Source organism: Pleurodeles waltl, chromosome 11 (genome assembly GCF_031143425.1).
Source record: "Pleurodeles waltl isolate 20211129_DDA chromosome 11, aPleWal1.hap1.20221129, whole genome shotgun sequence".
Classification (NCBI taxonomy): Eukaryota; Metazoa; Chordata; class Amphibia; order Caudata; family Salamandridae; genus Pleurodeles; species Pleurodeles waltl.
Window position 1 is genome coordinate 39,244,132 of NC_090450.1, and position 17,647 is coordinate 39,261,778.

Here is a 17,647-nt window from a genome sequence, read left to right on the forward strand (position 1 = left end):
ATGTACGAATTCATTTGATATTAATTTTGGATTTACAGTGAAAAGTTTCTTGAAGTGATTTCTATGATAAATGTTTGTATGTTTTGGATATTAACAAAGTAAATAAAATAAATACTTCTTCCAACGAAATGAGTTGTCGGTCTGTGTATGATCGGTGTTGGGGCAAGGGCCTGCTGACGACCTCCGACTTCTGTGGAAAAGCTCCCCCCCAACATGGGGGGAGCGCAGCCCCTTAGAAACCGAGGACGCCGGGGGCCGGACCCTCCGCACTAGTTGTGCGCGGACTGGCCTAGTTATTTCCGCCTGCACACCTTGCGAGGTGTGTAGGTGGAAGTGACACCTAGGGAGGTGCGTTGGGCCTGCGTTGTGGTTGTTCGGTTCGGGACGCCGAGCGCCAGTAGGGGCTTTATAAGCGCCCCCCCCCAGAAGGCTCTGCCTTCTTCATTTCAGCACAGCGGCAGCTTGGGACGGATGGCAGCAGTTTTGTCCCACCCACCCTCTCCCTGTTATTAGGCGGAAGAAGAAGTACTAAAGTAACCTGAAGCAACAGAGGGGTCCCCAAGGGTGGGACCCCAGTATAACACCAGAGATAGGATCCTGAAGTCCTGGACCAACCTGCGGATGTACACACCAGATTGGAGGTAGGGAGCCCAGATCACTGGGGTGGTCATGGGGCTAATGCCCTTGGCCGCCCCGTTACACCCCTTGGCTGATTGGTGTTTGGAGAGGAGGCAGAACCCTGAGCATGTGGGCAAGGAACGGAGGGAGCAGGGGTACCGCCCCCTAGGGATACAGGTGACGTCCAGTTCCTGTGTGGTCCAAAGAAGGTTCAGGACAGGAAGGGATCCTGTCGAAAATTGACTTATGGTTACAGATATAAATGTACGAATTCATTTGATATTAATTTTGGATTTGCAGTGAAAAGTTTCTTGAAGTGATTTCTATGATAAATGTTTGTACGTTTTGGATATTAACAAAGTAAATAAAATAAATACTTCTTCCAACGAAATGAGGTGTCGGTCTGTGTATGATCGGTGTTGGGGCAAGGGCCTGCTGACGACCTCCGACTTCTGTGGAAAAGCTCCCCCCCAACATGGGGGGAGCGCAGCCCCGTAGAAATCGAGGACGCCGGGGGCCGGACCCTCCGCACTAGTTGTGCGCGGACTGGCCTAGTTATTTCCGCCTGCACACCTTGCGAGGTGTGTAGGCGGAAGTGACACCTAGGGAGGTGCGTTGGGCCTGCGTTGTGGTTGTTCGGTCCGGGACGCCGAGCGCCAGTAGGGGCTTTATAAGCGCCCCCCCCAGAAGGCTCTGCCTTCTTCATTTCAGCACAGCGGCAGCTTGGGACGGATGGCGGCAGTTTTGTCCCACCCACCCTCTCCCTGTTATTAGGCGGAAGAAGAAGTACTAAAGTAACCTGAAGCAACAGAGGGGTCCCCAAGGGTGGGACCCCAGTATAACACCAGAGATAGGATCCTGAAGTCCTGGACCAACCTGCGGATGTACACACCAGATTGGAGGTAGGGAGCCCAGATCACTGGGGTGGTCATGGGGCTAATGCCCTTGGCCGCCCCGTTACACCCCTTGGCTGATTGGTGTTTGGGGAGGAGGCAGAACCCTGAGCATGTGGGCAAGGAACAGAGGGAGCAGGGGTACCGCCCCCTAGGGATACAGGTGACGTCCAGTTCCTGTGTGGTCCAAAGAAGGTTCAGGACAGGAAGGGATCCTGTCGAAAATTGACTTATGGTTACAGATATAAACGTACAAATTCATTTGATATTAATTTTGGATTTACGGTGAAAAGTTTCTTGAAGTGATTTCTATGATAAATGTTTGTATGTTTTGGATATTAACAAAGTAAATAAAATAAATACTTCTTCCAACGAAATGAGGTGTCGGTCTGTGTATGACCGGTGTTGGGGCAAGGGCCTGCTGGCAGCCTCCGAGTTCTAAAAGTCATGGACAGAAGCCTTAAAAGAAGATTCTAATCCCCATAGTCCACATCTGGGAAAATAGGATTTTAGTTCATCTTCACATAAATAGAGATGACCATGTTCAAAGCGAGAAGGTATACGTGGTGGGCATAGCAAAGGTCACTGCCTATTAGGGACAAAGGAAGAGGAAAGACAAAGGGTCACATACAACTCATTCCTATCCAAAACAAAAGAAGAAAAAAAAACACAAACTGACTACCTAAATGGATGGCTGCATATGAAAACAAAATTCCCAGGAACAGAGCTCACATGTAGCTCACATGTGCAGACCCTTGAAAAAGTGAGGCTAGCTCCAGCCAGGTGGATGTATAGCCAACACTTCTGTCCATCGACCAATTGCAAGCGCCAGAAAAAGACAAAAGAATTCCAGCCCACACCGCGATGATCAGGAAGCAGCTGCTGGGCCAGAAGTGCACTGCCATTCAGCATAGCCCCGTTACCACAATCCCAAGCAGTGCGGTGGTCCATTACCAGGACTTTACCTGCTGCCGAAAGACCCAGGACAGGACATCTAGGAGTGAGGAAAGGAGATGGCAAGACAGGGTCATTGCCACTGTAACTCTACGCGTGGGAGACTAACTGTGTGGAACAAAAAATGGCCACTAATCGACTGTGTCATCTCCTTACTCTATCTCTGCCTTGTGGCTCCCGTCACTGGGGAAAGAAAAGGAGCACAAACGGCTTCCTGTGGCCTGATGTTCTGCCCATCTTGGGTGGACCATTCAGCTGCAGAGATTAACCTGGTGTAGTGAAATATGCCAGCCTTGGACAAATGTAAGAATCTTTGTACTACTTTGTTATGGTTAGGATTAGGCCTAGGCCTAAACCTAAGGTTAGGTTTTGGAATAACTATAATGTAAATGATGAGGTTAGCATTAGGTTTTGTAAAGTTACTATTAGTGTAAAAGTAATACTAAGGATTAGAGTAAGGAAAAGGATATGAGCTTGTTTTGAGGTTGGAATTAAGTTGAAATTAGGATTAGACTTCGGACATGGTTTCGCTTTAATACAAGGGTTAGTGTGAGGGTGAGGATATGGGGTAGTAAGATGTGAGTGCACTTCAGTTAGGGTTAGGTATCTAGGAATTGTTTTACACCTCTTTCCCTGGCTTTATCTGCCAATCTTTCTCTCCCATTATTCCCTTGCACCCCCTGCCCATTCGACCCATCTCTCGCCCCTCCGCTGTCCTGTCAACTCTCCCTTCCCCACCTCTCTCCCTGCCACTCTCCATCTCCCTTCCCCACCTCTCTCCCTGCCACTCTTCATCTACCTCTCCCCACCTCTCTCCCTGCCACTCTCCATCTCCCTTTCCCCACCTCTCTCCCTGCCACTCTCCATCTCCCTTCCCCACCTCTCTCCCTGCCACTCTTCATCTACCTCTCCCCACCTCTCTCCCTGCCACTCTCCATCTCCCTTTCCCCACCTCTCTCCCTGCCACTCTCCATCTCCCTTTCCCCACCTCTCTCCCTGCCACTCTCCATCTCCCTTCCCCACCTCTCTCCCTGCCACTCTTCATCTACCTCTCCCCACCTCTCTCCCTGCCACTCTCCATCTCCCTTTCCCCACCTCTCTCCCTGCCACTCTCCATCTCCCTTCCCCACCTCTCTCCCTGCCACTCTCCATCTCCCTTTCCCCACCTCTCTCCCTGCCACTCTCCATCTCCCTTCCCCCACCTCTCTCCCTGCCACTCTTCATCTCCCTTCCCCACCTCTCTCCCTGCCACTCTCCATCTCCCTTTCCCCACCTCTCTCCCTGCCACTCTCCATCTCCCTTCCCCACCTCTCTCCCTGCCACTCTCCATCTCCCTTTCCCCACCTCTCTCCCTGCCACTCTCCATCTCCCTTTCCCCTCCTCTCTCCCTGCCACTCTCCATCTCCCTTTCCCCACCTCTCTCCCTGCCACTCTCCATCTCCCTTTCCCCACCTCTCTCCCTGCCACTCTCCATCTCCCTTTCCCCTCCTCTCTCCCTGCCACTCTCCATCTCCCTTCCCCACCTCTCTCCCTGCCACTCTCCATCTCCCTCTCCCCACCTCTCTCCCTGTCACTCTCCATCTCCCTTCCCCACCTCTCTCCCTGCCACTCTCCATCTCCCTTCCCCACCTCTCTCCCTGCCACTCTTCATCTACCTCTCCGCACCTCTCTCCCTGCCACTCTCCATCTCCCTTTCCCCTCCTCTCTCCCTGCCACTCTCCATCTCCCTTCCCCACCTCTCTCCCTGCCACTCTCCATCTCCCTTCCCCACCTCTCTCCCTGCCACTCTCCATCTACCTCTCCCCACCTCTCTCCCTGCCACTCTCCATCTCCCTTCCCCACCTCTCTCCCTGCCACTCTCCATCTACCTCTCCCCACCTCTCTCCCTGCCACTCTTCATCTACCTCTCCCCACCTCTCTCCCTGTCACTCTCCATCTCCCTTCCCCCACCTCTCTCCCTGCCACTCTCCATCTCCCTTTCCCCACCTCTCTCCCTGCCACTCTCCATCTCCCTTTCCCCACCTCTCTCCCTGCCACTCTCCATCTCCCTTTCCCCACCTCTCTCCCTGCCACTCTCCATCTCCCTTCCCCACCTCTCTCCCTGCCACTCTCCATCTACCTCTCCCCACCTCTCTCCCTGCCACTCTCCATCTCCCTTTCCCCACCTCTCTCCCTGCCACTCTCCATCTCCCTTTCCCCACCTCTCTCCCTGCCACTCTCCATCTCCCTTTCCCCACCTCTCTCCCTGCCACTCTTCATCTCCCTTTCCCCACCTCTCTCCCTGCCACTCTCCATCTCCCTTTCCCCACCTCTCTCCCTGCCACTCTCCATCTCCCTTTCCCCACCTCTCTCCCTGCCACTCTCCATCTCCCTTTCCCCACCTCTCTCCCTGCCACTCTCCATCTCCCTTTCCCCACCTCTCTCCCTGCCACTCTCCATCTCCCTTTCCCCTCCTCTCTCCCTGCCACTCTCCATCTCCCTTTCCCCACCTCTCTCCCTGCCACTCTCCATCTCCCTTTCCCCACCTCTCTCCCTGCCACTCTCCATCTCCCTTTCCCCACCTCTCTCCCTGCCACTCTTCATCTCCCTTCCCCACCTCTCTCCCTGCCACTCTTCATCTCCCTTTCCCCTCCTCTCTCCCTGCCACTCTCCATCTCCCTTTCCCCTCCTCTCTCCCTGTCACTGTCCATCTCCCTTTCCCCTCCTCTCTCCCTGCCACTCTCCATCTCCCTTTCCCCACCTCTCTCCCTGCCACTCTCCATCTCCCTTTCCCCTCCTCTCTCCCTGCCACTCTCCATCTCCCTTTCCCCTCCTCTCTCCCTGCAACTCTTCATCTACCTCTCCCCACCTCTCTCCCTGCCACTCTCCATCTCCCTTTCCCCTCCTCTCTCCCTGTCACTCTCCATCTCCCTTCCCCTCCTCTCTCCCTGCCACTCTCCATCTCCCTCTCCCCACCTCTCTCCCTGCCACTCTCCATCTCCCTTTCCCCACCTCTCTCCCTGCCACTCTCCATCTCCCTCTCCCCACCTCTCTCCCTGTCACTCTCCATCTCCCTTCCCCACCTCTCTCCCTGCCACTCTCCATCTCCCTTCCCCACCTCTCTCCCTGCCACTCTTCATCTACCTCTCCCCACCTCTCTCCCTGCCACTCTCCATCTCCCTTTCCCCTCCTCTCTCCCTGCCACTCTCCATCTCCCTTCCCCACCTCTCTCCCTGCCACTCTCCATCTACCTCTCCCCACCTCTCTCCCTGCCACTCTCCATCTCCCTTTCCCCTCCTCTCTCCCTGCCACTCTCCATCTCCCTTTCCCCACCTCTCTCCCTGCCACTCTCCATCTCCCTTCCCCACCTCTCTCCCTGCCACTCTCCATCTACCTCTCCCCACCTCTCTCCCTGCCACTCTTCATCTACCTCTCCAACCTCTCTCCCTGTCACTCTCCATCTCCCTTCCCCCACCTCTCTCCCTGCCACTCTCCATCTCCCTTTCCCCACCTCTCTCCCTGCCACTCTCCATCTCCCTTTCCCCACCTCTCTCCCTGCCACTCTCCATCTCCCTTCCCCACCTCTCTCCCTGCCACTCTCCATCTACCTCTCCCCACCTCTCTCCCTGCCACTCTCCATCTCCCTTTCCCCACCTCTCTCCCTGCCACTCTCCATCTCCCTTTCCCCACCTCTCTCCCTGCCACTCTCCATCTCCCTTTCCCCACCTCTCTCCCTGCCACTCTCCATCTCCCTTTCCCCACCTCTCTCCCTGCCACTCTTCATCTCCCTTTCCCCACCTCTCTCCCTGCCACTCTCCATCTCCCTTTCCCCACCTCTCTCCCTGCCACTCTCCATCTCCCTTTCCCCACCTCTCTCCCTGCCACTCTCCATCTCCCTTTCCCCACCTCTCTCCCTGCCACTCTCCATCTCCCTTTCCCCACCTCTCTCCCTGCCACTCTCCATCTCCCTTTCCCCACCTCTCTCCCTGCCACTCTCCATCTCCCTTTCCCCACCTCTCTCCCTGCCACTCTTCATCTCCCTTTCCCCACCTCTCTCCCTGCCACTCTCCATCTCCCTTTCCCCACCTCTCTCCCTGCCACTCTCCATCTCCCTTTCCCCTCCTCTCTCCCTGCCACTCTCCATCTCCCTTTCCCCACCTCTCTCCCTGCCACTCTCCATCTCCCTTTCCCCTCCTCTCTCCCTGCCACTCTCCATCTCCCTTTCCCCTCCTCTCTCCCTGTCACTCTCCATCTCCCTTCCCCTCCTCTCTCCCTGCCACTCTCCATCTCCCTTCCCCACCTCTCTCCCTGCCACTCTCCATCTCCCTTCCCCACCTCTCTCCCTGCCACTCTTCATCTCCCTTCCCCACCTCTCTCCCTGCCACTCTTCATCTCCCTTTCCCCTCCTCTCTCCCTGCCACTCTCCATCTCCCTTTCCCCACCTCTCTCCCTGCCACTCTTCATCTCCCTTCCCCACCTCTCTCCCTGCCACTCTTCATCTCCCTTTCCCCTCCTCTCTCCCTGCCACTCTCCATCTCCCTTTCCCCTCCTCTCTCCCTGTCACTCTCCATCTCCCTTTCCCCTCCTCTCTCCCTGTCACTCTCCATCTCCCTTCCCCTCCTCTCTCCCTGCCACTCTTCATCTCCCTTCCCCACCTCTCTCCCTGCCACTCTCCATCTCCCTTTCCCCTCCTCTCTCCCTGTCACTGTCCATCTCCGTTTCCCCTCCTCTCTCCCTGTCACTCTCCATCTCCCTTCCCCACCTCTCTCCCTGCCACTCTTCATCTCCCTTTCCCCACCTCTCTCCCTGCCACTCTCCATCTCCCTTTCCCCTCCTCTCTCCCTGCCACTCTCCATCTCCCTTCCCCTCCTCTCTCCCTGCCACTCTTCATCTACCTCTCCCCACCTCTCTCCCTGCCACTCTCCATCTCCCTTTCCCTTCTTCGTTTCATTCCCTCTCTCCTATCTTCCTCTAATCTCTCTCTCTCTCTCTCTGCAACTCATCTCTCGCCCCTCCTCTCCCTGGCTCCATCTCTCCATCCCAGCCCACCTCCCGTCCCTCCTCTCCCGGCCCCCCTGCGCCCGGTGGGCTCGGCCTGCCTGCTGCAGCGGGCTGCGGGGCGCAGCTCCCTCCCCGGAGCGGGCGCTCCCCGCTGACCGCCTTTCATCCCCCCCTTTAGCACTCACTTTGGTGCGGACTTTGCTGAGCGCGGCGCCCCGCCGCGCCTCTAATCATCTTCTCTGAGTGACTCCAATACGCGTCGCCTGATTAGGTGTGGGATGAAAAGGCCGGGGAGGGGGGCAGCTTTGTTTGCTTCCTACCCCTGCCTTTCCCTCCTCCCGCCTGCAGCGGGGTATAAAGGCCCTCTGCCCCTAACCTGCGGCACAAGAAGACCGAGTGCCCACTGAGAACTTCCTGCCACGGGCTGTTTCCTCACAGAGTGGCTGAGGCAGCGTGCCAGGGGCGGTCCCTTTCAGAGTGCCAGAAGTTGCCCCTCAGAGTGCGTGGAGCGTCCTTCTCTGACTGAATTCTGCAGTGTCCCTCGCTGAAGGTGTCCCTCGCCGAGCTCTCGGGGTGTCCTAGTGCCGCAGGACGTGTCCCTCGTCACCCGCCGGAGGGGATCCCCGTCGCCACCTGAAGGTTCACTTCAGCCCCTGGGTGCGCAGTACGGCGCAGCGCCCTCACCCTCTACCCCGGTGCCCCTCCAGCTCTTCGTGGTGTCCAGGGGGGCTGCAGCCTCCTCTGCCCCGCCGGTGATGAGCCACTCGGGCTTCAGGCTCCTTCTGGTCCTCGCCTCCCTCTGGCTGGTGGAGGGAGGGCTCCCGCGCCCCAAAGCCTTCCTGCCCATCCAGCCCGAGATGGAGCCGCTGCCCTCCAAAGGGGCCACAGGTAAGGAGACTATGGGTATCTTGTGGTACTCTTCGGTGGGAGACTCGGAGGGTCTCTTGTGGTATATAAAAGTGGCTGCCTCAGTGGGTCTGTGCTGGTTTATTTTAGACATGTGTGGAGGTCTGCAAAGGTACTTTACGGAAGTTCACTGTACTTTGGGATGCAACGGGATTGCACTGGGCACACCATCGGGATCTGTGGAGGGTTCATGAGGTCTGTGGTGATGCTTTGAACAGAAGCTCGGGATTTCAGTGGTTTGCACTGACACTCGGCTCGGGAGGCCTGTGGTGATGCAACGTGTAATAGTAGCGAGTTTGTGGCAAGTTCCTCCGGTATGTGGTAGCACACTGGACGGTGGTGGGGCTGTGAATGTGCGCTGTCCCTTAGAGAACATGGGTGCACCTGCTGAGAGTGAGACCCAGAAGGTTTCCCAGGGGCCCTTCGTGGCACATGGGGCTCAGGAGCTTTGGGGTCATGAGTCTGTGGGAGTGCGCCCACCCACCGTCCCTAAAATGGGGTACCTCCGGCGTACTTTTAAACTTTAAATACTCAGCCATTCGGCACACACACAGCCTCTGCTGATGTGCAATGTGTATACTTACTTGTGCCACGCGACACATCGCTCACCTAAAACCCTTTCCCCAGCACCGCGTACATCTGTCATCCCCGCTGCACATTTCGCAGACAAACAACAGGACTGAAATACCTTACACAATGGTGAAACATCCCACCTTAAAGTAACTAGCTGTGGCTTTAAAATGTAGTCTGAGAGTTCTGTGAGCCTCTGCTCGGGAAGACGGTGTGGCGTTAGGACCAAATCTGCTGACTTTAGAGTTTGGGAACCAGGTTCGAATCTCGTCGTCAGCTCAGCGACCTGTGATTCTGGACAAAAACGTGTAATCTCTCTGCGCCTACCAAAAACGAATGTGCCTTTCTGTAATGTAACTAGTGCTCGTGTAAAGCGCCCCACTGCCTTCGAGACGAGTTCGCGCTATATAAAACTGCAAAAAAAAAAAGCCTCAAGTGTGCTCCAGGCGCGCCAGTTAATAAGATGTGTTTCCAGAAGGGATGGGAGTCCCAAGCCCCCCAAAAGCAGGTCCAGCTCCCATCACTGCCAACAGAACCAGCTTAGGAGACTGCTTTGTGGGTCTTGTGACGTCAATGGTCAGCCTCAATGCAGAGGTCGCCCCGGGACAATTTCAGGGTAGGTGTAATATCGTTTTGACAAGAGGGGAGAAGTCGCCTTCTCGCCCCCCTTCTTCGTCACAGATGATTGCAAAATGATACCTTACTCATGAAATGACAATTTACCATGGAGTGAGTAAAAAAAATGGGGGGGGGTCTGAAGCGGATACGTACGATCAGACATCTCTCCCTTACATGCTCCTGTGTTCCCTTTAAAGCCCACTCTGGCACATGCAGCTCGCCCCGGAAGCAGAAAGGCCACTTTGTAGGCCCTAACATGTCAGCCATGAACCTTTCTAGGTCTGCAAGAGATGAGAGTTCAAAGATACTTTATTTGCAGCAATAGATGGACAGACCGTATATTTGGCGGGGGGAGGGGGGGGGTGTGTGATTCTGCGCAGTCACTTAATGCTAAGGTGCGTTTCCTGTGCTCCCGGGCAGTGAATATAAACCACGTGTCAGTAAACAGACACCAAACGCACCTGCGGCCTGCTAGTCCTGAGTCTGCTCGCTGAGGTGTGGGGTGGGGGAGCAACCTGATGCCAGCTGGCTGGACAGCGCCCATGCCATCCTCTGTGAACCGGAAGCTCATCCGACAAAATCCTCGGAGCTCGCACTCTGGCGGAAGGGACTCGTGTGTCTGTTTAATGACACCTCGGTGACGTATTTTACCATGCACAGGTGCAAACATATACAATAAACATATACGTCTACGTATAGATACAGGCATGCAAACACACATGCATAACACGCCATGCAGTCACACACATGCTTATATACAAACCTGCACGCACACGTGCACACATATGTATATATTCACATAACCTCACATATACAAAGATATATATCGCTCAGTTTCCAATACCAACGAGTTTGACCACTTATGATCCTGACACGGGTGTGTGAGTTCAGGGGGAGGGTCCGCTCCGTGTATTCGGCTCCAAGCCACCAGTGAAACTCTTCAATGCATTCTTAGACTTTCTTGTCTTATCTATACATTGGAAAGGCTAATACGTCCTGAACTCCTTACATGGCTTTAAACTATACCTGCGAGGTACATGACTGTGTGGTGTGTCATCAATGCGTTCCAGGCATTAGGCCCTGATTTATAATTTTTTTGTGCCACATTCGCCTAATTTTTTGACGCAAAAGCGGCGCAAAAGTACAAAATACAATTGTATCAAGGCCTTATGACATCATATCAATATATCCCAAGTCTTTGATGTCACTCCTGCGAGGTAAATGCTTCTGTGATGTCACATAATTTTATTATCGACCCTTATGGTGTCACATCAGTATGTCCCAGGCCTTTGTTGTCACACATTCGAGAATAACTGTGCACCCTTGTGCCGTTACACTTATGCATCAGATGTCTGCGTCACACAGTACCTGTGCACACTTGTGCAGGTACGCTTATATATTAGATGCCTTATGCATTAGAGAAGCATATGTTGTGTCACGCAGTACCTATGCACCCTTGTGCTGTTACACGTATGCATTAGAAATCTGTGTCATGCGACTCAGTACTTCTGCACCGTTGTGTGGGTACACGTATGCATTAGATGCCTGTGTTGTGTCACAGAGCATCTATGTACCCCTATGGTGTTACACGTATGCATTAGAAGTCTGTGTCACACAGTACCTCTGCACCCTTGTGTGGGTACACGTGTGCATTAGATGCCTGTGTTGTGTCACGGAGCATCTATGCACCATTGTGCTGTTACACCTATGCAATAGAAGTCTGTGTTGTGCAACACAGTACCTGGGCACCCTTGTGTCGGTAAAACGTATGCATTAGATGCTGTTGTGTCACACGGTACCACTGCACCTATGTACTGGTACACGTATGCACTAGGAGTCTCTGTCGTGTCTCACGGTACCACTGCACCCATGTACTGGTACACGTATGCACTAGGAGCCTCTGTCGTGTCACATAGTGCCTGCACGTCCCTGTACTATTACGCATATGCATTAGTAGCCTGTGTTGCGTCACACAGCGCCTGTGGACCCTTGTACCGCGACATGTATGCATTGGACCAGGCTGAGCATACACTGAAGTTTCCAGCGCCCGGGAGCGGTGTTTGCACTTCTCACTGTAGCCGCGCGCACGGAGGTTAGGACAGCTGCCCAGGCAATTAGTTGGGATGTTTTTAGGGTAAAGAGTTGCTACGCCCAAGGCAGCATGGGGCAAATACCACAGAGGAAGGCACCCCGTATCCTGGAGATTCCCATTCAGGAAAAACCACCGGAGCAGACATTTACCAGGGATCAGCAAACCGCCGAGGGGCTGGCCACATCAAGGGGTTCGGCGTCAAAAACTGAAGGACTTGTCTACTGTATACCTTAAAAAGAGGTATTAGGCACCCTGGGTGTCTACAACACAAAGTCATCAAACAAGAGTTCCACCAAACTTACTGTACGAATTAGTTTAGAAGTGTGAGGGACAAATAAATGAGAAATCTGGCAGTGAAGGGAAACTACTTTGTAGGCTGAAAGGTTTGCTAGTTTACAACATACTAAGATGGCGACCCTGAAAGTGAAAAATCTTATCCTGGCCACTGGTGTTTAAATGTACCTCTGAGAGGGCTGTATGACTCTACTAACGCGTAGCCAAATATCGCCTGAAAAAAACTACTGTGGCCTAAATACCGTTCACAGAATATACCCCCCCACCCTGAGTAAATAATAGAGAATCTACACCACGTGGCCTGATATTTTGCCAAATTATATATATTTCAATAGGGGGATATTGTAGCCTGCAGTATTGTGACATGCAAGCCGGTGGGAGGTTTGGATACGCACTGTGGTTTTGGAAAGTTTTCCTAAACAATGGTGTGGCTTGGAATCTTTTGTGAAATGTGGAGGGTCAAACGTCAATGGATGATGCAGGACTTTTGGCTTGAAGGCATGCACCGGATGTGGCGAGAGATGATTTCTGGGGGCGGGAGGGGGGTTTCAACCTCCAGGAAGATGTGCATTTGTGCTGGCCCTGATTCTAGAAGGGACTTGGTAGTGTTGGACTTCAATGGGTCGAGGCAGATGTGTGACCTGGTGCTCACCTAGTGAACGTAAGTGCAGGTTCTGATCACAGTACAGGGGGAGTTGCCTGAAGCATCAGCTTGTTAGGTTTCTGGGAGAGAGAGAGAGAGAGAGAGAGAGGGAGAGAGAGAGGGAATGTGCAGATGAAACACTGGGCCTCAGTCAAGGTTCCTCCTTCCTGCAGCTGGAAGGGGGATCTTGGCGTGATCAGCTTTGGCCAAAAAACCACTCTTGGAAGCAGACATTTATGTTCCACGTGTGCGAAAGGGCTGCTATTGTGTCAATATTTGCAGAAATACTGTCTCTGTGATTCCTACGCTGGGGGTAGGAATGGATCTATTTGGGGTGATCCACACTCATTGCAGGATTTGCGTGTCACATCATCAGAGACTGCAAACTTGCACGCTTGAGAGCCAGAGGCTTCAGCCAATGACAAACATACTTGCCATAGATTCTCTCACACCACTGCAAACAAAGTGCAAACAGACAGATTCCATTCTTACAAATTTCCCCCTGTTGACAATCCCAAGGAGAGGTGATAGGTCTTGCCTCACCCTTCTGCCAAAGTACCACACAGTAGGCGGAGAGCCCTGTGGTGTCACCGGGCTTGAACACTACTGCGTTTGCCTGGACTGGGACTGATGTGGTGGAGTGTTGGGGGGGGGGGTGCTTCTGGGGTTCTCGGATACAGTGAAAGCCCAGGCTGGGATCTCATGCATTGGCTTGTACCGAGGAGGGGTAGATTTGCAGATATACCAGGCCCGGCACTGGTTTGTGTCCCGGATGTGGTCACCCTTACATTGGTCTGCATTTTGGAGAGCGCTTCCCATGCATTGGTCAGTTGTGAGTGATGTGAAAGAACATGGTTTGTTTCTACTGGGGGGAGAATACCCTCTACTTTAGTTGGCATTGAGGACAGGGAAGCCCATATATTGGTTTGAATTGTAGGGTGTCTCTGGGTATTGTGCTCATGGGTTGGTATGGCTTCTGGAAATGCTATTCCTTGCCTTTTGCTGGTTTTACTAAACTGTGTGTGTCTTTCCACAGGCTGCTCGTTTGGGGGACGGTACTATGCTCTTGAAGACTCCTGGCACCCCGACCTTGGAGAGCCCTTTGGGGTGATGCACTGCGTGGTGTGCTACTGTGAGCCGGTGAGTACAGCCGCGCGCACCCCTTCCTCTCGGACTTGTACTGCGGTGGGAGATCTCGTGGCCGGCCTCGCCGCTCACAGACGGCTCTCGGGTGTCTGAACACACTGGCCTCTTTCCTCAGGCACCTCACAGTGCTCTGGAGCTACACTGGCCTCTCCCCTCACAGGCACCCTCAGGGCCCTGGAGCTACACTGGCCTCTTTCCTCACAGACACCCTCAGGGCCCTGGAGCTACACTGGCCTCTTTCCTCACAGACACCCTCAGGGCCCTGGAGCTACACTGACCTCTTTCCTCACAGACACCCTCAGGGCCCTGGAGCTACACTGGCCTCTTTCCTCACAGACACCCTCAGGGCCCTGGAGCTACACTGGCCTCTTTCCTCACAGACACCCTCAGGGCCCTGGAGCTACACTGGCCTCTTTCCTCACAGACACCCTCAGGGTCCTGGAGCTACACTGACCTCTTCCCTCACAGGCACCTGGCAGAGGTCTGAAGATACACCGGCCTCTCCCCTCACAGACACCTGGCAGAGGTCTGAAGATACAACGGCCTCTCCCCTCACAGGCACCTGGCAGAGGTCTGAAGATACACCGGCCTCTCCCCTCACCGACATCCTTCAGGGGACTGAAGGTACACTGACCTCTCCCCTCACATACACCTGGCAGAGGTCTGAAGATACAACGGCCTCTTCCCTCGCAGACATCCTTCAGGAGTCTGAAGGTACACTGACATCTTCCCTCACAGACACCTGGCAGAGGTCTGAAGATGCACTGGCCCCTCCCCTCGCAGACATCCTTCAGGAGTCTGAAGGTACACTGACCTCTTCCCTCACAGTCACCTGGCAGAGGTCTGAAGATACACTGGCCCCTCCCCTTACAGACACCTGGCAGAGGTCTGAAGATACACCGCTCTCTCCCCTAACAAACACCTGGCAGAGGTCTGAAGATGCACTGGCCCCTCCCCTCGCAGACATCCTTCAGGAGTCTGAAGGTACACTGACCTCGTCCCTCACAGACACCTGGCAGAGGTCTGAAGATACACCGTCTCTCCCCCCACAGACATGTCCTATGGTTCCGCAGAAACTCACACGAGTTTCAAAGCCCCGGAGATTCGCGGGCCTAGCTCGGCAAGCGTTTAATTCTTCATGAAAGGGGTGAACAGAGCGAGTCTTAAACAAAGCCCTCAAGCTAGGCGCTTCCCTCTTCAAATTAGTCAGGTCCGAAGTGACGGGCCCCATTCTCTCCCAATTAGGAACAATTAGTCAGCGTGGGGCGAGAATCCACATTCCTGCCGTGCGGGCTCTCCGTGGCCCCATCCTGGGAGGTAATCACTGCCAGGGCCTATTCTCTGTCAGATGAACGCGGGGGCGCGCAGAGAGGACCCTTTCCATAGTGACCGCACAATGGTAAAAACACGTCCCCCTGCCAAGACCCCACATTGTCCCTCGACTGTCCCCCCCACCCAGTATCTTTCCCCCTGGGACCCCCTTCTTTAATTATTCCCTTCCTCCCCTTCTATGGCGTCAGCTGTTAATGGGTCAGGTTGTCTTTAAATGCGCAGCGCTTCCGAGCCATACCAATGACAGAAGGCGCTATAAACAAGTTCATAACATTAACGCATGAATCTTTTTTTGTTCACCCGCAGCAACGGAATCGAAGAGGAAAGGCGGTGGGCAAAGTCAGCTGCAAGAATATCAAGCACGACTGCCCGACCCCAACCTGTGCCCACCCCGTCCTGCTGCCGGGGCACTGCTGCAGGACCTGCCCCAAGGGTAAGAATAACGGAGAGGCCACTCCTGGAGGGGTCCCCTCACTTCATCCGGCCCCGGCATCCGCCCTTAAACCAGCCCTGGTCCCTGTTTAAATGCGCCCAATCGAACCCTTTTGAGACCGTCATCATAATTGTAACGTGCCTCAGTACGTAGTGCTTGAGCAAAGTCTAGTGCCTCACACGCTGCGTCAGAAATGGGTGCCAAGGCGCTATGTTTGTAGTTGACTTCGAAAGGGAGGCTTCGTGTTGTAAAATCATTAATGTTGTAAAGTTTAAGAAAGAGACACCCCACCGTGGGTGTGATTGGACACTCTGCCTTCGCTAACGCCAATCATTATTATCAAATGCTTTAGTCTAATTGGCTCAATTCATTAGCTCGCCGTTACATCTGGCTGCACGCACGGTTTTGTTTATTGAAACCAAGGGGCAGGAAGTGGCTGACCCCTGCTGTGGCTCGGGCTACTGTTTGGCCACTGTAGCCACGAGCACTGTCTAGAAGAAAATGTTTTCTGAGCCCTGTTGAGTTTGGCCTGTCTTGGGGTTATTTATTATTACTTCCTTACTGCTACCCTTACATGTGTGCACCTCCTTGTTATCTATCTATCTATCTGTCTATCTATCCCTTTTTTCTCCATTTTAAGTTATTGCTCTCTTCCTCTTTCTCTTTTCTTCAGCCCGCTTTTTGTCGTCTATTCTTGTCCCAGCTTCCCTCAGCATGACATTTCTTCACTTTATTTTTCTACTTTTTTTCTGTCTCTCGTGTCTCTTATTTCTAGCCAATTTCTAGTATTTTTCTTCTCCACCTCTACATCTGTTACCCTTCAGCGACGACCCCCAAACGTTGCCCCACACGCTCACCCTCTTCTCTTTAACTGTTACAGCCCCTCCCAGCACCAGCGAGAAGAAGTCCGAGTTCACCTTCGATGGCTTTGAGTATTTCCAGGAAAAGGACGACGACCTTCACAAGACCTACAACGACCGCTCGTACCTGAGTTCCGAAGACGTGTCCCAGGACGACAGCCGCACAGGTAATTCCTTCATTAATCTAGGGGTGCAGACTGGGCTGGAAGTCCTGGTAGTCGGTCGGGATGGTGGGAGGTGGCCCGGCGCCTACAGGCCAGATGTGTTGCTGACCAGCAGCAGTCTCTCTTTGCTGACCCTTCCCTCTCTCTCTGCAGAGTTTGTGGCTCTGCTGACCAGCCCCTTGCAGTCCTGGCTTCCAGCAACCAGTGGTGTGGCCAAGGCTCGCTTCACCCTGCTGCGCTCCAGCCTGCTCTTCTCCATCAGCTACGAAAGGTAAGACCCCCTTCTGGGTTAGGTCGCACCTGCATCGGTTGTCCCCAGGATAGGACTGTTAATATGAAATATGATATGAACAATCCACCTGAAATGTCACCTGTACAAAATGAAATGGCCCTTTCATGTGCAATGTTACAATTAAACTCCATTCTAAGGTATAAAAGTCTGCAGTTATTTGAAAACCTTACATTTAATGCCTATTTCATGTCTCTGAGCAAAACAATGAATCTCTGATATTGAGTACTTAGGCCATATTTATATGGGCCTTATTGTCTTAATTTGGCCAGATTCTCTCATGTTTACAGCAGTGGGTCCATTGTTTTGAACATTTGTTCTATAGTGGTTCTATTTGTCTTTTAGAATAAGCTACCCCTAGAACTTGTTTCACTAACCGTTGTTGACCCCATGGTCCTTCAGGGGTTTTTAATACCGTTTGTTGGACTAATCAAGATTTCATTGTTGAGATGGACACACTGACACCCTACAGGCCTCTGTATTCTCATGTAACCTCTGCCCCAAGATCAGTGGTTCCCAACATGGGCTCCAGGTACCCTGGGGGTCTGCAAAGCCTCCTCAGGGGGTCTGCGACTCCTTAGAAAATCTAATAATTTTAACAGATTTGGTCCCCAGCTTTCAGTAACTCAGTGGGGGGTCCCTGGATTCCAACAATGATTCATTGGGGGTCCCCAGGTTCCAGTATTGACAAAGTGGGGTTCCACAGAAGTCAAAAGGTTGGGAACCACTGCCCTAGGTCATTTCAAGGTTCAGAAACATTTCCCTTTCTGATAGTCCAGATTTGTGCTGGACCAAATGGCAGTCTGAAATCTCTGATCATAGAGTATTTCTTGCCTCCTACAACTGAATTTCCAA

General features: G+C 53.3%; 1 protein-coding gene across 1 annotated transcript in view; it reads left to right on the plus strand.

Moving 5' to 3' along the window:
- Nucleotides 1-7,812: 7,812 nt before the first annotated feature.
- CHRD (chordin) overlaps nt 7,813-17,647 on the plus strand; it is a 32,593-nt gene continuing 22,758 nt past the window's right edge. The window contains exons 1-5 of the mRNA XM_069212990.1: nt 7,813-8,333; nt 13,605-13,708; nt 15,353-15,479; nt 16,360-16,506; nt 16,657-16,774. Coding sequence (XP_069069091.1) covers nt 8,201-8,333; nt 13,605-13,708; nt 15,353-15,479; nt 16,360-16,506; nt 16,657-16,774 — 629 coding nt within the window. The 5' untranslated portion in view covers nt 7,813-8,200. The remainder of the gene's footprint in view (nt 8,334-13,604; nt 13,709-15,352; nt 15,480-16,359; nt 16,507-16,656; nt 16,775-17,647) is intronic.